The following is a 21059-nucleotide window of genomic DNA, read 5'->3' on the forward strand; positions in this document are numbered from 1 at the left end:
GGATGGGGCTGTGAGGGTAACTCACACTGCCGCGGGGCCGGAGAGTGCCAGAGCAGAGGCCAAGGCCGAAGGCGATGCTGCCCTCTCCGGCCTGTCTAGCGGAGGCCGCGCGGCCCCTTTAAGCACCCCCGCCCCCTCCCGCCCGCGCTCCCGGCTTCCTTTCTCTGGGAGGCGCGGCCCGCAGGGCCGGGCGGCGGGGCGGGAGTGCAGGCTGCCCCTCCCCCGGTGGGCAGGGCCTGCGCCGCTTCCTGCAGGAGCGGCCCGGAGCCGCGCAGGGGGCGGAGAGAGCGAGCGGCGAGCGGCGGCGGGGCGGCGCGGGGCGGCGCGGGGCGGAGGGCGCCGGAGGGCGAGCGGGCAGGCGGGCACGGCGGGTTCCGGGCCAGCCCCGGGGGCGGACGGTTGGCCGGGCGCGCGGAGCCTAGCCGGGGCCTTGCCGGAGCGGGGCCGGGCAGCAGGGGCCGCCGCCGCCCGGGCCCGCCGCCCGCGCCCCCCACGCTGGCCCAGAGGGCTGCGGCCGCGTCGCCGCTGAGGATGTCCCGGAAGGGGCCGCGGGCGGAGGTGTGTGCGGACTGCAGCGCCCCGGGTAAGCGGGGCCGGGCCGGGGGCGGGACCGCGCAGCGAGGCCGCCGGGCAGGCGCCGGGGCCTGGCGGGAGCGCGGTGCGGGGCCGGAGGGCGGGGCGGGGCTGGGGGCTGCGGCCTCCGGCCTCGGCCCCCGCCCGGGCCACTGCGGAGCCGCGTCCTTGGCGGGAGGGCCGGCTGGGGGCCCCAGTCCCTCGCGTCCGTGGACGAGCAAGGAAGGACATTCCCGGCGCCACATCCCACCCCTCAGTCTGAGAGAGGCAGGCAGCTAGCTGCCCTCCCTCCCTCCCCCCTCCCCCCCGCCCGCCCGCCACCACCTTCCATCTCTGTATCCCAACGGAAGCGCCAGCCTGGGGTGGTGGGGTGGCAGGAGGGCTGTGGCAGAGGCCAGCAAGGTTTAGGAAGTGGGGGTGAGTGTGGTTTTGTGTCATCTCAGTGCCACCCCCGCGTCTTGCACCTGCTGCTCGCATGGTCTGCGCGCCCGCTGAGGTGGCGGAGGTCAAGGGGCAGAGAACCGGGCAGATGGGCCAGGGGAGGCCTGGATAGTGTTTCCTCGTGAGCAGACGAGGGGGTGGCTCCTCCTAGGACTCCCTGCCCCTACTTCCCAAGGCGGGGGCTCCTTGCAGGGCCTGGTGCTGAGGGCCAGTACAGTCTGGGCATCTTCCTGTGAGGCATCCCTGGGAGCAACTAGCTCGGCTTTTCCTATGCACCAGTAAGGCCTGCTTGGGAAGGGGGCTTAGCATTGACCCAGCTTGGGCACAGACCCCTCCTAGCCCTCTAGCCCAGTCTGACCAGAAATGGATAGGGAACAGTACCCAAGGGCGCCTAGGTTCTCAGGATCTGGCTTCCTCGCCTGCCTCCTGGCTGTATTTACCGTGGTGTTTCCCTTCTTCCCAGCACAGTCAGATCCAGGCTGATGCGAACCCCCCACCCCTGACCTGAGGAAGTGAGGAGCAGTGACCTGAGAGGCTGCTATCTTATGATGTGGGAGGACACTGCCAGTGATGGGGCTCAGCAGCTGGCCTGGGGAAGGAAGCCCTGGCTCTTGTCCATCCTCTCTTTTAAAAAGGAGCTATCTCCCTGGGAGACCTCTGGGAAGGCTCAGTGTGTCTGTGAACTCCAGGGGGACTGTGGGCACAATTAAGTGTGAGAGTGTGAAGTGCTGTTTCATGGGCCCATAACTTCTAGCTACCCTTTGGACAGGCCCGGGGCCCCAACAGGTTGGGACCCACAGATACTCTGGTGGTTCTGATGCCTCCAGGCTAGAGAGTTTGGCACTGTGGATGCCTGGAAGAGACGTGGTACTCTGTGGGTGGTTGTGACCCTGTGACTCCTCTCAGGTCTAGAGGACCCTGAAGAAGCTATCTGGGCTTATGTGTCCTTACCCTAGTGAGCTGGAAACTGTGATCTCCTTCCCCCAACCACACGCACGTCTGGGGATGGAAGGGCTAAGAGGACAGCTTGCCTTCTATGCCTCTCCCAGGCTGGTCTATAACTATGCGGGGCAGGCATAGCATGGGGGTGGGGAGTGATTAGCAGACACCCTATCAGTTTACCCTGTGAACCATGGCAAGACTTTCCTCACTTTGGGCCTCAGTTTCCTCAATTGTGAGGTAAAGAAGTTGGAATAAAAATGGTTTTTGAGGACCATCCCATCTTGAAGTCTGTGGTCCTGATTCTCAGCCAGTGGGACATAGGGCAGAATCAGCAAGGCAGTTGTCCCTCTTTCATTGCGTTTGGCTGTGTGAAGCCTCTGGGTGCCCAGTGGGTTCAGGAAGGAGTGGTATGTATCTGATATCTTGGGACTGTCTGGTTCCTATCCATAGTCATTGTCCCACAGAGGCATTTTTGCCCCAGGTACCTCCTTTTCCCCTGATCCAGAATACAGGTCAGAAGAGGCAGGTGGTGAGAAGGTGAGGAGTGAGGTGGGCAGGGTGCTGACAAAGTCTTTACACATCACCCTACCCCAGCACCTGGCAGCAGGCACTCCCTGAGTGTTTGGATGCTTGTCAGGAACCCAGCTGGCTACCCCATTTCCCCACTGTAGGATGCAGGGAGGGGCATCCCCGGTGTGGGACTGTAGCAGTCCAGGTATGAGGCTCGAGGGTAAACAACAGTCTGGACTCCATTGGTGTATGCCTCCTACCTAGTCATAGGCTTCTCTCACTGTGAAAGGGGGGGGGGGGAGGGGTCCAGCCCTAGGGGTGGGGCCGTGGCCTTTTTGTGTTTGGTTAATTTGGGGAGGTTAAAGAGGTGAAAGGTGAAGTGCAGGCCCACCCCAAAGGTCTTCATCCTCCCTCTGCTCCCAGGCCTGGGCATATAAGTGACAGGTGGATTTTGTAAGACAGCTGGGCATGGCTTGGCTGCTGTGGTACTACCTCATCAGGCCCCACATGTGTACCTGCCTGCCATGAAGGCAAGGGAGGGGCAGCAGTCAGGAACCCTGGAGAATGTGTTCCCCCCACGCCCCCCTGCATTCACTCTGCCACACAGTCCTGGCCCAGCTCAAGAGCCTGCTCCTCATCCCATGGGCCTCTATCTCAACCTTTCCACTTTGGTGGCACAGGAGTGAATACCTCAAGGTACCTGAAGTACCTCGGGTGGCACCTTGGATGAGCATGGATGGCCACTGGCTGGGGACATTTGGAAACCTGCAGGCTCATTTGTTTCTTCACAATGTAGATTGTTGGGTAGGGTGAATGGTGGGCTCTCTTCCTCTTTTACTGAGGTTTAATTTAGGTACAGCAGAGTTCCTGCACCTTACTGTTTAGCCTGTTGAGTTTTTACATGTCTATATACCTGCGTAACCACCACTCCAGTCAAGAGGTAGAGCATTTCCATCACTCTCTGGACCCTTCTTCTGCCCCCTCCCACTCAACAGCCCCCAAAAGTAACCGCCATTCTGACCTTTATCCCCTTGGATCAATTACTCTTAGCTGCTTTCTTTTTATAATTTTTGTTTTTTAACGTTTATTTATTTTTGAGACAGAGAGAGACAGAGCATGAACGGGGGAGGGTCAGAGAGAGGGAGACACAGAATCTGAAACTGGCTCTGGGCTCTGAGCCGTCAGCACAGAGCCCGACGCGGGGCTTGAACTCACGGACCGCGAGATCATGACCTGAGCCGAAGTCGGCCGCTTAACCGACTGAGCCACCCAGGCGCCCCACTCTTAGCTGCTTTCAAGATGGTGGGCTTCTCCCTCGTGCCTAGTGACAATTTGCTCAGGAGACACTGACCCTTAGAGCAGACCTAGAGACTACTAATGGCTTTGGGTGATGACATGAATTCACCTTAGTAGAGGCCTGCATGGTTAACATTATCCCAGGATCCCTCCTACCACTTGCCCACACTTCCCAGACCCCCACCCTGAAGCAGAAGCTGCCACCAGTGTTGGCAGGATACTGAGGAGGTCACCGCATCTTCTCGCCTGGCTGGCTCAGTCAGTAGAGCATACTACTCTTGATCTCATGAGATCAAGCCCCACACTTGGCAGTTGGGCATGGAGCCTGTTAAAACAAAAAACCCCTTATGTCCCTGTCCCTTCCACCCCAAGTTTAGTCTAGGGAGCCTCTTGGGGGCAAGAGTCCCTTAACCTTCAGCTACAATAGCCATTTGACTTTTCAGAAACTCTACCTGGCCTTAGGAACTGGCCTAAGTGGGGCTTGGGGGCTCCTGCTTGGGTAGACGCAAGGCCCCTCGGGCATGTAAGAAGTAGGTAGTGGGCTTCTCATCTGTGTAGCCCAGTGAGCTGACACCAGCGTTCCCCAGGCCAGGACAGTGCCCCCTGCTCAACCTTCCTGTTTCAGGTCATTGTGGAGGAGAGGGAGGACCCCTCCCCCAGGCTGAGTGGCTAGCAAAGCCTTGGACTACATTCCCCAAATCCTGATCTCTTCTTGGTCATTGCCATGTTCAGAGTCTCACCATGTCTGTTCTGGCTCTCGATATATGTGCAGTTTTCCCAGGCCCTGCTTCTCCGGTAGAGCCATGGGCCTGGGCTGGAGGCCTCAGGGCGGCCCATTTATGATCCTGGCCTGGGCGGCTCCCCATTTACAGGAAACCCCACCGTTTCAACAAGAGGAATTTAGGCTGCGTCATTTCCAGCTTCCTGCTTGGGCTGCCGGAGGTGGCTGGTGGCTGGCAGACCCCTAACCCCAGTGATTTGGGAGTGGGGGGAGGGAGCTTTCCATGTGCCTCACTGGGGTGCCTCACTGTTTGGGTAAAGCCAGTACTAAAGAGTGTCCTTGGGCTCCCCCTCTTGACACAGATGGTGGATCCCTTCCTCGTGGGCCCCTGGAATCAGCTCCCAGGAAGGTGTATGGCAGGCATCTTGTTGCCCTGTTTTTGGGTAGATGCCTAAAGAAGCTCAGACCCAAAGAGCTGAACCCCCTCTTTCACTTTTTGTTTCTTCCTGTCCCCTATGGAGGGGACACTTGCTGTAGGCAGGACAAAGGCTGCACCCTGACTCGGTCTCCTTACAATTCTCCTGGAAACTTTGATGGAAATCCTTGTGGGGAAGGGCCTGAGAATTGCCTTCTGGTTGGAGAGGCTCTCATTACCCCAAGCCTGTCCCTCCCCTGGGGGGCCCACTTCTGGACTCCCTAAGCACTCCCAGGCAAGGAAGATAGCCAGCCCCTGCTCCCCCACCCAGCACAGGGATTCCTGAGACTGGGGTGGGGGGCCCGGGCAGAGCACAGTGTCCTGGGAGAGAAGCTCCCTGCCCCCACTCTCTGGAGGCACACAATGGCTGCTTTCTCCCCCGTGACCTTTCCACAGCTTAAGCTATGTGCAGCTGTCTCCTCCCCCTCTCCCAAGGGGCCTGGGATGGGTGGCATCTCCCCTGCCCTTGAGAAGCACCCAAGGAGCTCCCACACTATCCTGGCCCTGCTTCTTGTTTCCAAAGTTTGCTGCTCCCCAGGGAGTAAAGAGTGGCTTCCAGGGCCCTTGCCCACTTGGGCCTGACCCCTTCCAGGCAAGAACGGAGGAAAAGCAGTGGGTATGAACATGGCGTGGCTTCTGGTGTCTAAAGTGCCTGGGTCCACATCCCAACAATCCTGCTCATCAGCTGTGTGACCTTGAGCAACTGCTCTAACCTCTCTGAGCCACCATTTCCTCATTGGTAAAGCAGGGATAGCATTTCCTGCCTTGTCTGACAGTTGTGAGAGACCTCGTACATACAGGTCTATCTAGTACACAGTGGGTATCCAATGGTGGTTCCTTTGCCCTCTCCATCCCTGTTAAGAGGGGCTCCAGCTCAGCCCATCAGTGATGGTGGCAGGAGGCTCAGCATGAAACAGCCTCTTGCCTGCCAAGATGAGGGCAAAGGGAGGAGCCCATGGAGGATATGGTGGGTCAGGCAGGTGGCCAGTGGTTCCAGCAGAAGCCTGGGTGCAGGAGAGATGTGGCACTGACCCAGACACAGGAGTGTCTAGGATGTCTGGCATGTAGCATCGGTGTCACATCCCCCAGAGGATTCCTGCCTCCCTGGGGAAGGCCTGGGCCAACTGTCTTGTTCCCTGGGAAAGACTGCAGGACATACCCGCTGAGTAGGCCCTGGGGACCACACATTCCTCCCCCCACCCCCTCACCCCCCAGACAGGCAAAGATGTGTAGGAAGGGGCCCAGCTGTCAGTCACCTGCTGCGAGCCTTTGGGGAAATCCCTCCTACGCCATAGCTCAGCTTCCTCCTCAGCAACCTGTGTCCCGGCGTCCCAGCTTCTAGGTATTTGAAGTGTGTGAGCAAAGTGCTAGTGTGGGCCCGGAGTAGGTGCCCGGCACGCACTGCCGACGACCTGGCCTCCGCTGACTGTGGCTTCCCCCTTTGGCAGACCCTGGCTGGGCCTCCATCAGCAGGGGGGTGCTGGTGTGTGACGAGTGCTGCAGTGTGCACCGGAGCCTGGGCCGCCACATCTCCATTGTCAAGCACCTCCGCCACAGCGCCTGGCCTCCTACGCTGCTGCAGGTACGGGGCCAGGCCGCGTGGGCACACTTCCCCCGTACCCACACACGCTGCTCTGGATTCTGCGGCTTCCAGAGGGCAGCACCCACCTGGGGCAGAACCTAACCCTGACCCTTTCCATCCATTGTGTTTGCCATGCAGATGGCGGGGGGGCTTCTGAGACTGGGGTCTCGCAGACCGGGGCTCTCTCCGCAGCTCCGCCACTTACTAGCTTGGCCACATAGCACTGAGCAAGTTGCTTTATCTCTCTGAGCCTTGGCACACTCGCCATACAACCTGAGGTGCTGACCAGGACCCACGTGCTTGGGCGGCCCGGCTGGATGGAGGTGTGATGTTGTGTGGCAGGCACACAACAGGCCCCTTGGTACTGGTTGCAGCCACGCCGGCTGCGGCCAGCACTTGGAGGTGTTTCCCCCAGTACCCAGTGCACAGTGGGCACTCTCACTTGGCACTTCTTCTCTGCAGATGGTGCACACGCTCGCCAGCAACGGGGCCAACTCCATCTGGGAGCATTCCCTGCTGGACCCCGCGCAAGTACAGAGTGGCCGGCGCAAAGCCAACCCCCAAGACAAAGTCCAGTGAGTTGTGCCGGAAGGGTGGTGGCAGGGGCTGTGTGGTGTGGGACATGGGTCTGAGAGGTGGCGGGGGGAATAGCCTCTCCCACTCTGCCCCCCACCCATTTCATCCTCTGTGCCCCATCCAGCCCCATCAAGTCAGAGTTCATCAGGGCCAAGTACCAGATGCTGGCATTTGTGCACAAGCTTCCTTGCCGGGAAGATGACGGGGTCACTGCCAAAGACCTCAGCAAGGTTAGAGGGGCCCCACGGTGGACAGATGGGTGGGCCTCCCCTCCTGTTGCCCACAGCACCCCGAGGGCTTCTCCATCACCACCGAGCCCTAGGCCCCAAAGGCAGCCAGCTGGGTCAGGCAAGGATCGTGGGCACAGCAGGGGATGGGGATTGCATGGTCAGCTGCATGTGGCCAAGGCCCCTCCGCCTCTAGGTGGACACAACAGGCTGCCATCCAAAAGCCGGGAAAACTTGAGGCGGTTTCTTAGCCACTCAGAGCCTTAGTTTCCTCCTCTGTAAAATGGGAAAGAAGCAACAGTGTCTCCCTCATAGATAATGCCTGTTTCAAGCAGAGCCCATAGCACAGGTAGATGGTGACTGATAGCAGCTGTTAGTATTTGGCGCTAAAGCCTCTGTCCTCCCTGACAACCCAACTTCAGCCAGGCCCTTGGAGCTGGTAGGAGTCCCAGCAGCTGCCGAACTTGGTACGGCTTGGGGGTGGGGGGGGGGGGTGCTCACACACACTCGCTGCACACTCTGCTCCTTGCAGCAACTGCACTCAAGCGTGCGGACGGGCAACTTGGAGACATGTCTGCGCCTGCTGTCCCTGGGTGCCCAGGCCAACTTCTTCCATCCAGAGAAGGGCACCACACCTCTGCATGTGGCTGCCAAGGCGGGGCAGACACTGCAGGCTGAGCTTCTTGTAGTGTATGGGGCTGATCCTGGCTCCCCTGATGTTAATGGCCGAACGCCCATTGACTATGCCAGGTGAGGGTCGGATGATGGGTGAGGCTTGGGCGGGTGGGGGGAGTGGACTGCTGCGGCAGGGCTGAGCCATGCCCCCTCCCCACAGGCAGGCGGGGCACCATGAGCTGGCGGAAAGGCTAGTCGAATGCCAGTATGAGCTCACTGACCGGCTGGCCTTCTATCTCTGTGGACGCAAGCCGGGTGAGCAGAACGTGGGGTGGGCCTGGCTCGGCCAGGCAGGTGGGACCCAGACACACCCCAGCAGCAGGTGCCATGGTGACCGAGCCGGCTGGGGAACAGTGTTGCTAGGCAACTGGCTCCCGTGAAATTGATGACGGCTCTGGGCTACAGCACACTGGGGTAGGGAGTGGGGGGTGGGCATCACTTCCAGTCAGCTCCCAGGGCTCTTGGGGGTGGCCTGCCCTCATCCCTGTCCCCTGACACTTCTGGGTGCCAAGGTCTGCTCGTGGCAGTGAGGTGGGCTCCCAGCTGCTAAGGCCACCCAGCACCAGTGACTTGGCATTTTTATTTTTGTTCAGATCACAAGAATGGGCATTACATCATCCCACAGATGGCTGACAGGTGAGTGCCCACCTGATGCCCCTTCCCAGGGGCTTTTGGACACCATGTGGGTGCCTGAACCCCAGAACCTCTACCCCTCCCAGTCCCCGGGCTTTAGGGACCCCACCCCGGGTCTGGTGTACAAACATTTCAGTCAGATCCTCACTCCCTAATGCTGGGCCCTATGGCAGGGAAGGGATGTCAGCTCAGCACATGGCCAAGCACCTCCTGAGCCCCAGGCCATCACACATAGGCCTGAGTACAAGAAACACCTGCCTCAGGAGGGGTGGCTCACTGGGCTCTGCTCCAGTGGCACTCACCCCACTGTAAAATCTTAAGACGAGCCTCTGCTCTTCATTGAAAAGATGGTGGGCTCCAGGGATTTGACTAACTTTGGGCCTCCGTGGTGTGCTCAGAAATTGGGGAGGGGTGGGAGGTGGGGGCAGGGCCCGTCACAACTGAGGTGTTTCTGCCTCTGATCTGAAAAGCCTCAGCGCGCCTAGGCTGTGGGGGGACACGCACCCAGTTCACAAGATGGATGCTGGCGCCACCTGGTGGCCACATCTGAAGGCCATTTTTCCAACCTGTGCCTGCTGGCCTGGATCCGAGAGAGGAGGCTCCCTTCCTCTCCAAAGACCAGTGTGGGCAGACAGGGATTGCCAGGCCTAGGCGTCTTGAATCCTTGAACCCCAGACCTACTCTGTTCTGAGACTCCAAGATTCCCTCCTACTTCTCTGGTCTTATTCTGCGGGGTGTGTGTACCTGCATGTGTCTGGTGTATGTGTTTAAACACATATGGGCATGGACTCAATGAAGGGCTAACCGAGCACCTGCCCGGTGCCAGCTGCCGTTCTTGGCCCTGAGACACACGGGTAACTCAGATATGATCTCTGCCCTTCAGGAGCTCACAGTCCAGGGAAGGAGGCAGCCTGGACAGATAGCTGTAGTTCAGTGTGGGGAGTACAGCAGAAGTAAAGGCATAAATGGTATAAGTGAGAAATGCTGTGCCAGGACCTGCAGGGAGTCATGTGGCTGGAGCATAGTGTGAGAAGCAGGGAATCCCAGGAGCAGCACTGGACTGGAAACAGGCGAGAGAATGGCAAGTCCTGTGAGCCCCAAGAAGAGCAGAGAGGTTCCAAGCCCGGATATGTCAGCTCTGCCATTTACTGGCTGTGTGACTTCAGGCAGGCTACTTAACCTCTCTGAGGCTTAGTTACCTCCTGGGAGTAAAGGCAACAGTACCTACGTTTTCTGGGCTGTTGACAGGATTAAAATAAGATAATGCACACTAAACACGTAGTATATTTTTTAAGGAAGTTTTTTATTAAAGTACGGTTGAAGTATCCATACATGTGTTTTGTCATTAAGATGTTTTTTAAGGCCAGGGGTAGTGTGGCCCAACGTGTCAAAGAGATGACCCAGGCTGCTGGGTGGAAAAAAAGGGTTGTAGGGGCAAGACTGGAAGTGGGAAGATGGATGAAGAAACTTGCAAAGGCCCAGGCAAAGAGGGATCGATGGCAGAACCAGAGAAAGCTTGGCTGGGGCTTGAGGGTGAGGGAGGTTTCTGGTGACTCCTAGAAGCAGACGCTGGTGCTGGGTGAGTGGGTCACAGAGGGAGAGAGCAGGCTGGTCTAGGAGCAGGTTGGGAGGGGAGAGGAGTTCGTTTTGCACCCTCCGGGTCTGGCGTATACACGGAGATGGGTCTGAGCTTGCCGTGGAAGGCACGTGGGGCCCTGCTCCTGGGTAATCGCTGCCTCTGTCCTATTCTTTCCTCTGCTGCCTTTCTCTGGACTTAGATCTCGGCAAAAGTGCATGTCTCAGAGGTATATGGTGCCTGCCTCGGGAGCAGGCTCTGGAGGTTGGGGGCAGGGTGGGGGGCGGCATCTGGTGTGCAGCATCTGGGATGTTGTCTTCCTGGGATCCCTGCATGTTTGGGAGTCACAAGTGGGGGCCTGGTCACCTCTCCTGTCTGTCCATTCTCATCTCCCTCCTCCTTCCACAGCCTAGACCTGTCCGAGCTGGCCAAAGCTGCCAAGAAGAAGCTGCAGGCGGTGAGTCCACTTGGATGGGCTCCTACTACTTGGAGCTGTCCTCACCTCTGAGCCTCGACCCCTAAGATTGCTCCTCCTTCCTCTGATGGTCTCCTTTTCCAAGGGTTTGACCTGCCCCTCACTCTGTCTTCCCTGCTCTCTTTCCCCCACCTCCCCACCCCTGGTCTTTGACCCTGGCTCTGCCCTCCCGAGGCTCCCTGGGCCCTAGCTCCACCTCTGACCTACCAGGGCACTAACTGGTCTGATCTGGTCTCCCTTCCATCCTCTCCCACCTTGGAGCTTGGCAGAGAGACCCCTGCCCCAGTTTCCAGTTCTGAGATTGTGGGGGCTGGGCAGCATAAAGGACACAAGCCACTTCCCACATCTTAGGACATCCTGGTTGACCTGGCCTTGTCAGCACTGGGGACCAACTGATTTGACAAAGACTGGGTCCCCCTTTTGTCTCTAGCTCAGCAACAGGCTTTTTGAGGAACTTGCCATGGATGTGTACGACGAGGTAGACAGAAGAGAAAATGACGCTGGTGAGCCAAGAGGGCATCTGAGGCTGAGGGTGGATGAGACAGGGGTACCTACCCACCTGCTGGGGAAGGGCTGGGACCTGGTGTGGCTCTTGGGGCCTTTTGCTGGGACTAAGAAGGGAGGCCTGAGGTTGGTCTGCTCGGCAGGTCTGCCTCTCCACCCCTGCTGGCTGTGAGCAGCCCGGGCAGCCTCCCCAGCCAGGCGGAGCGTGCTGAGCTGGAGGCAGCCAGCCTGCTCCTCCGCCCCCACCCCTGGACTGGGGCTCATCTCTGCTCTGGCTGCCTCCCACTTTGGCTCACTCCCCAGTCCCACTCCACCCCCGCCTACATCACTCCTTCCTGGCCACAGCCAGATTCCAGCCCAAACCCTGGGCTGGGCCTGGCAAGGAGGAGTCGCCTCTTTCTGTTCGTCGTCATCGGCCTGGCCAGTCTTGCTGGCCTCGCCCAGCCCTGCCCTGACCCAACCTTGCCTCCGGTGTCTGAAGACCACCCCTGGTTTGAACACCAGCACTTGGTGGACGTGGGGAGGATTGAGGAAGGCTGTGCTCAGCACATCCCCACCTCCACCCCGTGGGCCTGGCCACCGTGGACGCTCTGGATGATCTGCTCCCTGCTCCTCCCCCCCCCTCCTCCTCCTCCCCCCCCAGTGTGGCTGGCTACCCAGAACCACAGCACCCTGGTGACGGAGCGCAGCGCTGTGCCCTTCCTGCCTGTGAACCCCGAGTACTCGGCCACGCGGAATCAGGTGAGGGGGCCGGACAGGGGCCTCTCCTCCCCTGCTGGGGTCACCAGCTTCGCGGGCCCTGCCCTTCCTCACCGGCTGTTGTGTGGGCTTCTGCCTGGGCCTGCTCTTCTCCTCCCCTGGCCTAGGCCTCTCTCAGGGCCCTGCTAGCACTGGGATTTGGGATTTGGGGGAAAGGTTTTTTTTTAAGCTCTTCGTGAGCAGCTTCTGGGGGACATTTCAGCCTCTTCTGGGGGACATTCCAGCCTCTTCAGGCACCCAGAATCTGGCCGGGTGAGCCAGGTAGCAGGGGACGGCCTTGCTTTGTTCCCACACCCATCTATCAGCTGTAAGGGGGCCCGTCATGCAGGCTGGGTTCTTTCTGCCTACCAGGGGCGACAGAAGTTGGCCCGCTTCAATGCCCGAGAGTTTGCCACCTTGATCATTGACATTCTCAGCGAGGCCAAGCGGAGACAGCAGGGCAAGAGCCTGAGCAGCCCCACAGGTGGGAAGGGTGTGGCTAGGGCTGAGGGCAGTGGGTGTTTTTCTAGTATATTCTTTCATGGCTCCCTTTTGGGGTGGCATGATGGAAGAGTCGCGTGGCAGAATACTGAGTAACTGGACTATGTCCTCAGACAACCTTGAGCTATCCGCGCGGAGCCAGAGTGACCTCGACGACCAGCACGATTACGACAGTGTGGCCTCAGACGAGGACACGGACCAGGAGCCCCTGCGCAGCGCCGGTGCCACTAGGAACAACCGTGCCCGGGTCTGAGCACTGCCCCTCCCCGGGCCTCCATTAAGGCCCGGCTCTATCCCCTTGTAGCTCAGGGCTTCAGGGACTAGTGGGCTGGTTATGGCCTTGAGAACAGTCTTCTGTGGGCATTCACCCCCTGCCTCTGATGGCTAACCAGCTTCTTTCTCACTCTGCAGAGCATGGACTCCTCAGACCTGTCCGATGGGGCCGTGACGCTGCAGGAATATCTGGAGCTGAAGAAGGCTCTGGCTACCTCCGAGGCAAAGGTGCAACAGCTCATGAAGGTCAACAGCAGCTTGAGTGATGAGCTCCGGAGGCTGCAGAGGGAGGTAAGGGCTGCAGCATTGGTGGGAGTGCCCAGGTCAGAGAGGATCCTCCGCTCCCAGAGGTGGGGTGCTGCCTGGATCCTCTGGAGTTTCTGACATCACTGTCCACTCTCAGATCCACAAGCTGCAGGCAGAGAACTTGCAGATCCGGCAGCCACCCGGGCCAGTGCCCACACCCCCACTGCCCAGCGAGCGGGCAGAACACACACCCATGGGGCCTGGCGGGAGTGCCCATCGCAGGGACCGCCAGGCCTTCTCCATGTATGAACCAGGCTCTGCCCTGAAGCCCTTTGGGGCCCCTCCTGGGGATGAGCTCTCTACCCGGCTACAGCCTTTCCACAGCACTGTGAGTTGCCTGTGGGTCTCAAGGATTGTGGGGAACAGAGGGCTGGGGCTGCTGCAGGGCCCTCCGTGACACCTGTGCCAATCCCCAGGAGCTGGAGGATGATGCCATCTATTCAGTGCATGTCCCTGCTGGCCTTTACCGGGTAAGTAGGGCCTGGAGGAAGCGGATCCATTTCCGCAGATAGGTCTTGAGCCCCAGTGGGTGTCAGGCTTTGTGCTGCTGCTGGGCACAGGAATGACTAGATACACCTGGTCCCTACCCTCACTGCCGGGAAGCTGGAAGGCGGGTGGCAGGGAGGAGAGACTGACTCCAGTCTTCCTGGGTTTCAGATCCGGAAGGGGGTGTCAGCCTCAGCCGTGCCCTTCACTCCCTCCTCCCCACTACTGTCCTGCTCCCAGGAAGGAAGCCGCCATACGGTAATGTTCCAATCCCCAAGGGCCCAAGGGGACAGGTGATGGGCTGTGTGGGTCTGTGAATGTGAACCTCACCCACTACCCCTTCCCTGATCCTCCAGAGCAAGCTTTCCCGCCACGGCAGTGGTGCTGACAGTGACTATGAGAACACGCAAAGCGGGGACCCACTGCTTGGGTGAGACACCCCAGGGAAGAAGGCTGACTGGGCTCTGGAGGATCTGTGAGGATACAGGCAAGCGGCTTACCACTGGAATGTCTCTTTCTAACCCTGACCTCAGACTGGAGGGGAAGAGGTTTCTTGAGCTGGGCAAGGAAGAAGACTTCCACCCAGAGTTGGAAAGCCTGGATGGAGACCTTGACCCTGGGCTTCCCAGCACAGAGGATGTCATCCTGAAGACGGAACAGGTCACCAAGAACATCCAGGAATTGTTGCGGGCTGCCCAAGAATTCAAGCATGACAGGTAAAGGGCTCACAGCAGCCCCTGGGTGTTGCAGAGGGCAAGGGGGTGGGGGGTGACCAATGTTCTGTCCCTGCAAATCCTGCCGATATTTCCCCTCCCCTGCCCCCACAGCTTCGTGCCCTGCTCGGAGAAGATCCATTTGGCTGTGACGGAGATGGCCTCTCTCTTCCCAAAGGTACAGGGGCCAGAGAGAAGAGCAGGAATGGAAGGCTCTCAGGGTGGGGCAGGTGTAGGGAATGTGACCACTACCTGGGTGGAGACGAGGGAGGACACACTGGGCCATGTTCATGGCTCATGGTTTGAAGTCCAAGGCCCAACTCCCTCCTCCCTCCCTCCAGAGGCCAGCCCTGGAGCCTGTGCGCAGCTCACTGCGGCTGCTCAATGCCAGCGCCTACCGGCTGCAGAGTGAGTGCCGGAAGACAGTGCCCCCGGAGCCTGGCGCCCCTGTGGACTTCCAGCTGCTGACTCAGCAGGTGATCCAGTGCGCCTATGACATCGCCAAGGCTGCCAAGCAGCTGGTCACCATCACCACCCGAGAAAAGAAGCAGTGACCACTCTCCCTGCACCCTCACCTGCACTGGGACCTCACTGGCCATGGGAGCTGGGCCACTCCAGACACTAATCCCCACCCCAACGGAGCCACTGGCACAAGTGCCCTTAGTGCTGCCACTGTCCCCTGGCAGCCAGGCGCCCTGGTGCCCGCCCCCCTCAAGTCCCCAAGGATGGGGAGGTGGGGTGGCAGGAGCTTCTGTCCCCCACATTCCATGCACCTCCCCCTGTACATAGCATCCCCCCCCCTTCTAGTGTGCAGGGGCCTCTAAGGCACCACTCCTAGCCCCTTCCCCTCTGGGGCACCCTCAGCAAAGGGTCGGGTGGGGACACTCCAAGTGAGGCCAGTTCCCCCTACAGGCACCCCACCCCCATGAGCCAGTTCAGCCCTGTTGGGGGCTGAGCCGGGGGCATCCCCTCCTTTGTACATAATCTCTGGATGTCCCCTGCCCTGTAGCCACCAACCCCCCTGCTGCTCTCCTTTAATGCCAAACGGCCCCTGTCTAGGGCACAGGCCCCAAACCTGTGTTCCCAGGGTCCCTAGCAGCAAACACTGGAAAATCTTTTTTTTTTTTCTCTCCTCTTCCACCCCTTAATTTTAACATTGTGGTAACTGAGTGTCCCTGCGTGCCTGTGTGTGCGTGTGCGGGGCGGCAGTGCCGTTCCGGAGGCCTGGCCCATCTGGAGTTTTGTGAAGGGTGAGGGGACCAGGGCAGCAGGACCAGAGTTAGGGGTCAGTCCCCCACTCTCCCATCCTGGGGCCAGGGACTGCTGGTAAATCATCCGGGGTCCTACCCATTGCCTTCCCCCCTCGGTCCCCTTCTCTATGAACTTACAAAAAAAAAAAAAAAAAAAAAAAACCACTTCCCTGCATCTCTCCTCCCCCTCCTCCCTTGTGGAGGGGGCTGTGCTGGCTGGGGCAGAGAACTGAGCACCTGAGCCTGGGGCTGGCTCCCCGGGGTCCCTGACTCAGCTGAGAGCCCCCTCCTATAACCTCTGAGAGGCCAGCACCTGCCCTGCAGTCTCTGGGTATCTGGAATCTGGGCAGCAGCCTGGGAAGGCTGGAGAGGCAGATGGCCGTGCCTACCAGCCCTTCTCTCTGTCCTGTCTCTGCCCTAGGGGCCAGGCTGTACCTGTGTGGTGGTGGGTGGGCTGACTGTCAAGACGTGTGTCATGTACATTTGTATCAAAAATAAATAAGTGACCATGTGCTGTTGCTAGTGTTGAAAGAATTTGGGGGTGGGGAGGTGACAGACATGAAAGGGACAAAGACAGACCTGGCAAAAGCATGAAACAAATGAAGACTACAGCTGCTCCAGACCTGGAACTTGCAAGGAAAGCCCTTGTGTTCTAGAAAAGAAGCTAGGAAATAAAAGTGTCAGTAACTACCACCACCACCACTTTCTCCCTCCCCACCGGTGGTCCTACCACACTCCTAAAACTTTGGCTGAGGCCAGGAAGGCTGGAGGAGGCAGGCTGGTGGGTGCCTAACTTGATTTTGTAAGCACTCACTTCAAACAAAACCTAAGTGGCCGAGGACAGTGTCCTGGCTGGGAGTGTCTGTGTGGCAGAGACACAAGCTCAACTCCAAACTCTACCAAAATAATTTAATTAGAAACACAGCCCATCCCTCCCCCACCCCCGCCGCCCCCAGCCAACCACACCTTAAGAACAAGCCCGTTTGCAATGCTTAGGCAGGACTGCTCCATCTGGCCACCAGGGGGCGGTCCTGCGCAGGGTCCACGTGGCAGAGGTCGCGGCCTCACCAGGCGCGGCGAAACCAAATCCGCCAAAGTGGCAGGGCTCGCGTCAAGTCAGTCGGAGCTATCCCCATCCGGGCCGCTGTCCGGAGTGGGCGGGAGGAGGGGTCTCCGGCGGGAGCGCTTGACCCGGCGCGGGGGCATCAGTAGCCTCCGTTTCAGCACAGCTACGGGCAGGGTGGGGAAGGGTCGGTGATCGGCAGGGATGCCCTGGCGGTCCAGGGCTGGGTTGGGTGGGTAAGGAGGGTTAACTTCTCACCAGCCACCGTGTCCTGGCTGTCCGCTGTGGGCTCCCAGTAGATGCTATCCCCCCGTCGGAAGTTTCGGTGCAGCCGTGTGCAGAGCGTGGCCAGAGTGAGCAGCACTAACAGGAAGGTCAGGGCCATGGCCGCCCAAGCAGCCTCCTCCGTGCGCGGGGTAGGGCCCCGGGCGACCCGCGGGGGCACTGCTGCCCGAGGGGCTGGGGAAGCCTCACTTGGACAGGTACAGCCCCCTGGGCTGCTTTGCCCTTTGAGCACTTGAGCCTCTATCCTGGAGCTGGCATTGCCTCTGGGCCCCTCATGCATCAAGGGGAGAGTGGGCACAGATGGGGCATCACTCCCCTCACCCCGGGCTGCCAGCATGGGCTGCTTGGCCTCCAAGCTCCGTGGAGAGGCAGGGGGGAGCCTCAGGGCTGAGGGCGTGGGCTGGAGACCGAGAGCGGCCCGCAGCCCACGCCTCTTGGCACCGCCAGGAGAGAGGTGCCTGGACCCTCCAGCTGCCTCCTCCACACCTGGGGGCCGCCAGCTCCGCAGGGTAAAAGCCAAAGCTGGGGCCTTTGGGGAGAGAGACAGCAGTCACCGTTTTCCTGCCCAGATAACCCAAGGACCCCACCACCAACCAAGCCCAGCACCCCTCACCTGCAGACACCCTCTCCGGCACAGCCTCCCTCTACCTGGCCTTGGCACCAAGGGAGAAGACCCAGAAAGACCGTCAGTGCAGAACCATGCCTTCTCCTTCCTCAGCCTCCTCCGCCGCCGCCGCCTCTTCAGCCAGTGGGCAGCCCAGGCTGGCTCTATCCATGCCATCTCCAGCACCACCCCACATGCTGCCAGCACCAAGGGCTAGGAAAGGAGAACTAAGTTGAAGGTGGGGAGCCAGCAAGAGGAAGTCCCTGAATTTTCCTTTCCTGCACATGGGGCTGCAGCCTCTGCCAGTGCGAAACAACGACCTTTCATCAACTGCTTACCCGCTCCTGAGTAAGGCTGGAGTCCGGGGCCAGTGAGGGCTGGGCCACACAAACGTGGGCCAGGAGGGCAAGCTGGAGCTTCAGCCAAGGGTGGGCACAGGGGTGGTAGAGGAAGGTGACATCCTCAGCCTGGAGTAATGGCATGGAGACATTAAGCCAGGCCAGATGACTCTGAGAATCCCAAGTTCTCCCGTCCTGGAGACCAGCTTTATTAAAGGGATTTCCAAGGCAGCCAGATGACCCACCTTCAGGGCTCAGGAAAGGACAAAGAGCCCTGGGTACGGGTGAACATTCCCTTCTGCCTCTGAGCATTTTCACCCCTCCTCTCCCTCAAATGCCACACCTCAAAGCTCACAGCTTCCATGACAGCAAGCCTGGTTAACGCTGTCAGAACACACTCTTCAGCTGTATCTCTCTGCACCTGTGACAGTGGCTCTACGGGTCCCCAGTCTAGACTGTAAGCATCCCCCAAATGGAGACCAGGTCTCCTATCTACTGATCTACCTATATATTCAATCTTCCCCAAACATCCAAATGCAGGGCACCAGGCAGCAGGTGCACGGTTCCACGATGCAAACACTTCATCAATTACTAATTATTTTTGATTGTGCTGACCTAATGCTCCACACTGTGCCAGATGTTACAGGAGATGCCAAAAGGCAATGCCTGGACTCTGCTTGTGGGAAATGTAGAGGAAACTCAGGGCAATAGAACTAATGCAAATGAAAGAACTAATAGAACTCAAAGTGATTAGCCATTAAGTTGTAAGAGAGAAGTTGTAAGCATTACATGAATTTGGAGAAGGTGATGAATAAGGGCTGATGTGATCAGGCAAGTTCTCAAGAAAGAGCTGACTCTTGCACTGGGCTTTGGAGGTGGATGGGATGGATGGCAGGAGGGCAGGGAGCTGCCCACTCCAGCTTCTAGTCAGGATAGGCCAGGTGTGGAGAGTAAGTGGCATTAAAGGTACAGCAGTGGGAATAAGCCTGACACTCACACGTGTGGTGGACAGACCAAGATGACTGGAGAAGAACCAAAGATTTGGGGAGGTCAGACAAGGCCTGAAAAGCTGGGGGTGGGAGCGAGGGGTCGGTTGGATATGACCATGATAAGACGAGAAATAAGATATTGAAGGTTTCCAAACAGTGGAATGACTTAATGAAAGGGCTGTTTGAGGGAAGGAATCAGGTGGGTGGCATGAGGTTTCTTGGCCAGAAGCTATTACAAGGTTTTAAAAAAAAAAAGTTAGGGGCGCCTGGGTGGCTCAGTCAGTTAAGCCTCCGACTTCAGCTCAGGTCACGATCTCACAGTCCGTGAGTTCGAGCCCCGCATCGGGCTCTGTGCTGACGGCTCAGAGCCTGGAGCCTGCTTCAGATTCTGTGTCTCCCTCTCTCTCTGCCTCTCCCCTGCTCATGCTCTGTCTCTCTCTGTCTCAAAAATAAAAACATTAAAAAAAAATTTTTTTTTTTAAAAGTTAGAGATTTCAAAAGGAAAACCAAAGGGACAGGGAAGGCGTCTGACCACTGGCCTCGAAAACAGAGAGGCAGCCACGCAAGGTGAAGCCACGGTCTGGTGCCCAGTAACTGAGGCACACTCTTTACCTCATACAGCTTCCTACTTCCCAAAATGCTATCACACACACTTCATTTAGTCCTGGGGAGGTGGGACATTATTAACAGCCCCTCTTAAGAAAACTGGGGCTCAGAGAAGTCAGGAGACTCTCCACAGTCACACAGCAGAGTTGGGGCATGGGTTGTTTTTTTGCCACTAGGGCCAGAGTTCCCCCTGCAGCCTCCTGCCCACGGGCAGACAGCTACTGGACAGCATTCCTGACACAGCACTGCAGACGACAGAGGCTTGTGGCTCACTGTCCCGGGCCTAAGAACACTAAGGGAACTGGTGAAGAATGGAGCTGGTGAGCAGAAAAAGCGGAGGAAGCCTGCAAGGAGCTCGCTGTTTCGGGGGCAGACACCAAGGATGGCTCCCTGCTTGTACTTACCGGCCATGGGCTCATCCGCGTGTAGGTCACTCTTGGTGACACCTATGCACGAGGGGAAAAGGAGGGCTTAGAGCAGCTGGGGCTCCGCCTGCGGGTGGGGAGGGGACAGCAGGCCCCATCCGGCCAGGCTGGGATGGAGACGCTGGCAACTGAGGGCCAGAGGAACCGGCAGAGGTCCTCAGAGGGTGACGGTGGAGGGTGCAGCGAGGCCAGAGCGGGGCTGGACTACCCCTTCACACCCCTCTCTCCCATCCCCCGCCAAGCTCCTACCTGTGGGGGCAGAGGCCACGGGCCCTCGGGACAACTGGCCCCCGCTTCCTCCTCTGGCTCGGCTACCACCTGTGGGTCCAAGGCACAGAACTGGGAGAACTAGCCTCGGTGTGGGCCCTGCCCTCTCCCTCCCAGGCCCAGCCAGTCAGGGGAGGACTCCTAGTTCCCCCTCCACGAGCCACTCCTTCCAGGACCAACTTTCAACAAAGCGCTTTGAGATCTCGGGCCGAAGCCTGCTCAAGAGCGGGTCGCCTTACCTCACTGGGACCTAGGAGCCCCGCAAGGGCTGCCAGAAGCAACAGCTGGGGCGAAGGCGGCTGAGGCGCCATCCCGGCGGCCCGGGGCTCGGCCCGAAGTCCCACAAGCCAGAGAACGCGCGCCCCCTCCCTCCCCGCGCCCCCACGCGCGCCCACGTAGATCCCGGGATCGCGCGCGCGCGCCCCCTCCCGCCCCCACCCTCACACGACTCCCAAGATCGCGCGCCTCCCGCCTCGCCCCGCCCCCGCAGCTGCGTACTACTCTCGCCCCGCCTCCGCCCCGCCCCAATACCCGCCCACAACCACCGACCTTGCGCGCACGCGTCGTAAGCCCGAAGCCGGAAAAGTTTTGCGTAGGAACCCTGCCCAGGCACACAGCGCTGCAGCACAGGCGGGGACCTCTCCTTCACCCGCGCTTCAGTCCCAGCGCGTCTCCACGGCCTGCGGAGGGCAGCTTCAGTGCTTGGGTGGGATCATGGAGCCAGGCGAAGGGCGGGAAGTGGGATCCCAGTGGACCGAGTGGCCCAGGAGGGAAGACGGGTACGCTCCTCCCGCAAACCCGCTTCATACACGTCAGTGTGACCTACAACTAGAAGAGGGGCAGAATCACGAAGTCCGAGCTGCGGAAGGAAGAGCATCCCCGCTCTAGAGCTTCACCTTCAGCCCATTCCACTCGTGCCCTCGCAAATAGGGCCCGAACCCAGAGGAGCTTCGGAGGGTCTCAGGCCACCACCCTCCCTAGGCCCAGAAGTCCGTGGAAGCTGAAGCCG

At 59.3% G+C, this 21059-nt stretch overlaps 2 protein-coding genes across 7 annotated transcripts; one reads left to right on the forward strand and one right to left on the reverse strand.

Annotated features, from left to right (window-relative positions):
• The first annotated feature begins 373 nt into the window (after positions 1 to 373).
• GIT1 (GIT ArfGAP 1) lies at positions 374 to 15984 on the forward strand. Of its 2 annotated transcripts, XM_043585579.1 has the most exons (21): positions 374 to 583; positions 6407 to 6540; positions 7003 to 7115; positions 7241 to 7346; positions 7876 to 8093; positions 8179 to 8273; positions 8612 to 8654; positions 10430 to 10456; positions 10636 to 10684; positions 11133 to 11205; positions 11850 to 11947; positions 12317 to 12428; positions 12559 to 12692; positions 12857 to 13009; positions 13122 to 13352; positions 13441 to 13494; positions 13682 to 13768; positions 13867 to 13940; positions 14044 to 14226; positions 14338 to 14401; positions 14565 to 15984. In XM_043585579.1, the coding sequence occupies exons 1-21, from the start codon at positions 532 to 534 to the stop codon at positions 14775 to 14777; spliced, it is 2313 nt and encodes a 770-aa protein (XP_043441514.1). In that variant the 5' UTR covers positions 374 to 531; the 3' UTR covers positions 14778 to 15984. The 2 variants fall into 2 exon arrangements, with proteins under 2 accessions (XP_043441514.1, XP_043441513.1); XM_043585578.1 differs by lacking the exon at positions 10430 to 10456 and having other exon boundaries at positions 451 to 583.
• On the reverse strand, positions 15605 to 20706 carry TP53I13 (tumor protein p53 inducible protein 13). 5 transcript variants are annotated; one of them, XM_043585584.1, is made up of 7 exons: positions 20600 to 20706; positions 20033 to 20101; positions 19763 to 19804; positions 17764 to 17892; positions 17435 to 17638; positions 16795 to 17350; positions 15605 to 16702 (listed from the first exon to the last, which is right to left on the reverse strand). In XM_043585584.1, exons 3-7 carry the CDS (start codon positions 19775 to 19777, stop codon positions 16590 to 16592), a joined length of 1017 nt encoding a protein of 338 aa, XP_043441519.1. In that variant the 5' UTR covers positions 19778 to 19804; positions 20033 to 20101; positions 20600 to 20706; the 3' UTR covers positions 15605 to 16589. The 5 variants fall into 5 exon arrangements, with proteins under 5 accessions (XP_043441519.1, XP_043441516.1, XP_043441517.1 ...); XM_043585581.1 differs by lacking the exon at positions 20600 to 20706 and adding an exon at positions 20290 to 20503; XM_043585582.1 differs by lacking the exons at positions 20033 to 20101; positions 20600 to 20706 and adding an exon at positions 20290 to 20427.
• Positions 20707 to 21059: the final 353 nt, after the last annotated feature.

The sequence above is a fragment of the Prionailurus bengalensis genome, chromosome E1 (assembly GCF_016509475.1).
Source record: "Prionailurus bengalensis isolate Pbe53 chromosome E1, Fcat_Pben_1.1_paternal_pri, whole genome shotgun sequence".
NCBI lineage: Eukaryota > Metazoa > Chordata > Mammalia > Carnivora > Felidae > Prionailurus > Prionailurus bengalensis.